Here is a 6,000-nt window from a genome sequence, read left to right on the forward strand (position 1 = left end):
GAGTCTGCTACATTACTTAAGTGAAGTCCCTGAAAAATAGTTGTGGGCTCTTCAGGCACTGTGTACCTACCTGATGCAGAGTCCCCAGAGAACCAGTAGCCTTTGTGCGCCTGTCTGGCATTGTTGATCTAGGTAGTGGCTCACTCATGAGCTCATACCTGGTGGTCCCAGGGATGTAGCATGGGCTAGACACAGCTTGGTCTTACCCACTTTTGGAGACTGGACATGACGGAGCAGGCATGTCCTACCTGTGGATGTTCACTGCCCACTTAGCGCCTTTCCTTTTTTGTTTTCTGTCCTCCACAGGCTGGGGACCCCCTAGGAGATGGCGGCTCCGTGCTGGATTTCATGTCAATGAAGTCGTATTCTGACGTCTCTCTGGACATCTCCATGCTCAGCTCTCTGGGTAGGTTGTGCTGGGCACACGCCTAACTTGTAATATGGCAGTTGGATCGGCTGAAAGGAAGTAGCCAGTAGTGCTGTGTTTCCACTCAACCTGAGGGGTGGTCCCTGGGAGCATAGGGCTGGTACACTGCTGCTTGTCCTTGCTTCTGGTAAGGTGGCTGTAGGTGAGGGCCCTACTGTCCTCAGGATCACCTTCAGGCGGCTCCAGATTGGGCTTGCCTGGGTCTTCTTCCTGACTTCAGGCTCCATGTTTTGAATCTGGGTCCTTCCATTCTGTTGGTTCAGGCACCTGCCCCGGCCTGCAGATAGTGCGTTAATGTGCTCATGTGTGCCCACTAAGATGTGCCCTCATGGGCTGCTGACCACCCCTGCCATGTGGAATGCCCTCTGCATCTCACACAGAATTCAGTGTTTTGAAATCTACTCTGCCATTCCAGCTGCCTGATGACTAGTGGTGTTTGTGGTGCATGTTCTTCCCTCTTACTGTGGACACACCTATATTTTTACCTGGGAGCAGCTCCCCCCAGAGGATATAATAGCAACATCTGGAGACATCTTTGGCTGGTACAGTTGGGGTGTGGTGCTTCTGGCATCACATGTAGAGGCCAGAGATGCTGCTAAATCTTCTGACACACATAGGCTAGCCCCCACAAAGACTGACTCAGCCCATGTCTGTAGTGCCTTATGTTAAAAGTGGGTGTCACCCTGGCCAGTGTGGCTCAGTTGGTTGGAGCATTATCCTGTAAGCCATAAGGTCACAGGTTCAATTCCTGGTCAGGGCACATGCCCAGGTTGTGGATTCAGTCCCCAGTCAGGGTGCATACACGAGGCAACCAACTGATGTTTCTCTCCCTCTCTCTTTCCCTTCCCCATTCTCTAAAATCAGTAGACATTTCCTTGGGTGGGGGTTAAAAACAAAAAGTGGGTTTCATCGAACCATTTTAAGAGCATAAAATCTTGCTTTGTCATCCATCCTGACATCCTCTGTCTTTTGGATGGAGTGTGTTGAGACCATTGTGTTTCAAGCAATTACTGATGCAATTGAATTCACGTCTGACATCTTGCCAGGGGTTTTTTTCCCCCATTTCCCCAATATTCCGGGGTCCCTAACCCTAACCCCCAGGTTTTGGTGATTCTCTAGCACTTAGCATGTGGTTGTGCTCACAGAAAGGACACTGACCAGACTCCCTGAAAGAAAAAGGTACACAGGGTACATCTGGGGATTAGGCGCCCCTCCCCTCCCAGAGCCGCTCCCCATGTGCCCTACCCATGTGCCCTACCAGTTGTGCCTAATCCCCAACAGTGATTGTGACAGCACCACACCTTTGCTGGACACGGCCCCAAATTCCAGCCTTCCAGAAGGAAAGAGGGTGTTCAATATAAATCGTACCATTGCACAGGCAGTTTAGGTGCAGGGAGCTCTTCTTGTCGTTCAGGTGGTGGGAGCCTTCTTGAAATCCTTGTTCAGCATGGCTAGCAGTCTAGAGCTGCTATGATAATACTTTTCTACACACCTTTTTTTTCCTCTGGTTGCACCTTAAGATTTACTCCTTATTACTGGTTTTCAGTATTTTGGTTGTAATGTGCCTTGTTTGCATTTCTCTAGGTTTATTCTTCCTGAATTTTGTCCAGCTACTCGATACTAAGGGTTTAGAGATTTTATCAAATGTATATTAACCCCAGTTATACCCATTGGTTGCCAAGCCTTTGTTTTGGGCTGTCCTCAGGGGCATTGAGTGTTCCATCTGCTGTGCTGACCTGACATTGTCTTTCCTAGGGTTTCCCTTTCCATCCAGCTCCGTGGCGCCTCTTCAGCATCGTCATCCCTTTCTGGCCTCACTGTCACAGTTTCTGTGCCTTCCTTAACACATGGAGCATGTATCCAATTGTTGTAACTCCCTGTCTGCCCATTCCCACATCTTTCCACGATGTTCCTCCCTGGTGGAGCTCTGTTTTCTTGTTCTGTTGCCTGCCTGGTGGGTTGTTGGAGGCCAGACACAGCAGTTATGCTGTTGGGTGCTAGATTTGGTCGCATGCCCTTGAACTGTGGTGGACCTTGTTCCAACAGGCTGTTGGGCAACTTGGAGCTGTCGGACCCTATCCAGGTTTTGCTTTGAGGCATCCTTAGGGTGCACACAGAGCCACAGTGTAGGGTGAACATTGTCCCACCCATAGGCTGCATCCTTCTGCGTGCTTGGGACAGATTGTCACATACATGTGTGAGCTGTTGACCTCCCTGGCAGGGCGCAGGGCAGTGCTTGGCCAAGACTAGAGAGCTCACCAGGCAGCCTGTCTTCTCCAGCTCTTGGCCCGCTCACTGCCCTGTGGGTGCCTGCCCTGTGCCCAGTCCTGGTATCCGCAGGCCTCTTGCACACATCATCTTGTTTTGCCAGTTGTTTATGACAGGAGTACAAGACTTCTGTCCATAACATGGCACAGATTAACATGGCACCTGGTTTCTTGTCACGCACATTGTCCCTCCCATCATTGTCCACCCCTTTCTGCTCGCTCCAGTTGTATCACCCTTGCCTCCAAGCTTGCTTGTGCTCATCTGGCTCCCCTTAGGAGGGGCTGTTGTCCTGAACATGCATAGGGATGAGTGAGAGATTTGCAGGTGTGGACCAGCAGCGCTCACACACAGTGCTTTATGGGTGGGCCAGTTGACCTGAACCGATGTCTTGTCCTGTGTTTTCACAGGGAAAGTAAAAAAGGAGCTGGACCATGATGACAGCCATCTGAACTTGGATGAGACAACAAAGCTTTTACAGGACCTGCATGAGGCACAGGCAGAGCGTGGGGGCTCCCGGCCGTCCTCCAACCTCAGCTCCCTGTCTAACACCTCCGACAGGGATCAGCACCATCTGGGTAAGGCAGCTCCTGGCCTGTCCTCTACCCCAAATCTCCCAGTGTCCGTCTGGGAAGAGAGCAGGAGCACTGATTTTCAAGAAAGGCTAGAGACCCTAGGAGATTGGAGGTTGTGTGGCAGTGAGTCCCAGCCCACGGGTCTGCAGTGCCCTGGAGCTTGAACAGGCCTCCCTGGTCATGTGGCTGCACTGAGGTGAAGTGTTTGAGTGGAATTTAGTTAGTGTCTTGAGTTTGTGGCTTCGGACATTAGGTGCTGGCAGTTGTGTCCCGGACAGCCACATACTGAGGCCCTTGGTAAGGGGCAGAATTAGGCTGTGGCTGCAGACTCTTACAGCATACCAAGTTAGAAGTTGGGAATCTTTCTTTCTTCTTTTTTTTGTTTTTAGTCCCAAAACAGTGTGTTGACAAGTTTGTTTCTCCAGGATCCTTATTTGGGAGAGCACGTGACCTTCCTTGGCCAGGGGGCTCCTGAGTTGAACGAGTGTCGTGGCCAGGAAGGGAACCAGACATTTGCCTCATGGCTTCTTGAATGTGTCAGTGCTCCTGTTTTAGTTTCTAGATACGAATATCAAATTATTCTTTCAGAGAGTAATTGGTGGCTGGTGGCAGGTGGGAGAAGTGGTGGTAATCAGGTACAGAAGTTTGGTGAAGGCTGTCCAAGTCAGGACCGGTATTTTCGGTCCTATTAACCTTGTGATAAATAATATGGGAACTGGGTTCCAGGTAGCCCTGGGTCAGCTCCAAATCTGAGAACTCCAACATCCTCCTAGGCTCTCCAAGTGGCACTGGAGCCTTCCTGGGGGACTAGGGTTTGTCTGAGGGGCCCCTGGCCAAGGAGCCTTTGTTCCTACAGAAGCAGTGGTTGTGCTGTGTGGAGGGAGGGTCAAGGCCAACCTTCTGCTACAGGGTGTCCACAGCTATGCCTATGGAAAGTGGTCTCCACCTATCCCCAGGAGTGGTAGGGTGTGGTTTGTACCCTGGGAGGGATGAGAAGGTGGCCTGGACCCTAGGAGATATGATGGGGTGTCCTGGACCCTGGGAATGGTGAGGGGTAGTGGCCCACACCCCAGAAGGGGAGGAGGGAGGTGGCCTGAACCCCGGGAGCCATTGCTCTGGCTGAGTCCAGGGCTTGGCTAACAGCAGTCACACGGACATGGTTTTGGCCAGGAGTCTGCTGAGCCTGGACCATGCGTACAGATCTATTGAAATGTCTCGTCTTTCCCATGATTGCAGGAAGCCCTTCTCGCCTCAGTGTCGGGGAGCAGCCAGAGGTGACCCATGACCCATATGAATTTCTTCAGTCTCCAGAACCTGCAGCCCCTACGAAGAGCTAGCCTTGTAGATAGTCTTAGATACTTTTTTTAAAATTTTTATTTGCATGTACAGAGTTTTTGTCATGAGACAAGGACTTTCATGTCCCCTTTGGCATGCAGGAAGCAGCCTGGGGAGGTGGTGAATTGTCTCTGATATCATGTCGGCCGCATGTGGGTCCATTGTTTCTGTAGATAGCCCTATGAACCCCAAATAGTGGAAATCCTTTATAAAGGGTGTGTGATTAGATCGTGTAAAGCTGGTGTGGTCTGTCTCTGGGCTTCGTGGTATTAGTAAAGCCTTCTCTCTGGCCGGTATTGGGTGCATCTGTTTTGCCCCGTGACCTCCACAAGTGGCCCTTGGGAAGCAGATGTGGTAGAGTCTGTCCACACTCTGTTGGGGATCCTGTATGTTCATTCCCGCCCGTCCCCCACATCCCCATGTTTCCGAGGCAAGTCATGGTGGGGGTCACACACCCGCCTGGCCCTGGACAGGCAAGGAGTTGAGTGCAGCTTCCTTGTTCTCTTTGTAATTCACGTGCCTAAGAAAGGAGTACATTCTGCTGGAAGACTTAGAGGTCAGCTGCCCTACCAGTTACCATGAAGTATTGTGTCCATATAAAATGTTTTTTATTCTGGATATGTTTATTGGATGCCTGTTTATATTGGCAAAATGTAAATACAGATCTTAATAAAAAATACACAAAGAGTGTAATTGTATAGAATTATTTACTGCACTGATAGGTGTCCACTTTGGGGTGACTTTTCAGTAAAAATCCTTTGTCACACAAGGTCGACAGTGTCGTTCATCCTGCCATCTCCTTGGCATCTAGCCAGGTTCTCGGCCCCCACAGTGATGTTTGGAGTCCCACCCGTTCCTGCACAGCTTTCTGCTGTTTCGTTATTGTGAAAACAAGATCAGAGTCCATTACCCCCCAGGGTGGGGCCAATCCTGGGGGAGAGTATGTGTGACTGCGAAGCAGTGGGCAGTGTGACGTGTCCAGGCCCATGAGCCCTGTCAGACAGGGTGAGAAGGGCCGGAGTTGATGAGTATGCCCCGCAGACATTTGGTGAAAGCGGAGCAAAACCTGTCACAGGTGAAGCATCAGGAAGCAGCTGTGGTTTAGGGGAGCAGAAAAGGAGTTCTTAACAGGCTTAAGCTGAGGAGCATTACCCCACAGTTGGGCCACAGAACTGCCCCAGCCCCGCAGCTGGCCCTCTGCTGGCCTCAGTGCCGCTGCTCCCCTGCTGCCCCCAGCCTCACCCCTAGCCCCTCATCCCTGCATTGGCCACCCAACTTCAGGAGGCTGGGAGAGGCAGAACCTGGATTTCCAGCCTTTGGATGGGGGTGGGTTTTCCAGCAGAACTCAGGTCGGTTTCTTTGATGATGGAATGGAGCTCCGATTTTGGACTAGGTCCA

General features: G+C 51.2%; 1 protein-coding gene across 3 annotated transcripts in view; it reads left to right on the plus strand.

Moving 5' to 3' along the window:
* Positions 1 to 5,295, plus strand: part of BRD9 (bromodomain containing 9) — a 28,120-nt gene extending 22,825 nt beyond the window's left edge. Inside the window, exons 14-16 of one of the 3 annotated variants that reach the window (XM_028514570.2) lie at positions 307 to 406; positions 3,103 to 3,270; positions 4,504 to 5,295. In XM_028514570.2, the coding sequence (XP_028370371.1) occupies positions 307 to 406; positions 3,103 to 3,270; positions 4,504 to 4,604 (369 nt within the window). In that variant the 3' untranslated portion in view covers positions 4,605 to 5,295. The remainder of the gene's footprint in view (positions 1 to 306; positions 407 to 3,102; positions 3,271 to 4,503) is intronic. The other 2 variants (XM_028514589.2, XM_028514578.2) reach the window with 2 other exon arrangements.
* The last annotated feature ends 705 nt before the right edge of the window (positions 5,296 to 6,000 follow it).

The sequence above is a fragment of the Phyllostomus discolor genome, chromosome 3, assembly GCF_004126475.2.
Source record: "Phyllostomus discolor isolate MPI-MPIP mPhyDis1 chromosome 3, mPhyDis1.pri.v3, whole genome shotgun sequence".
Lineage (NCBI taxonomy): Eukaryota > Metazoa > Chordata > Mammalia > Chiroptera > Phyllostomidae > Phyllostomus > Phyllostomus discolor.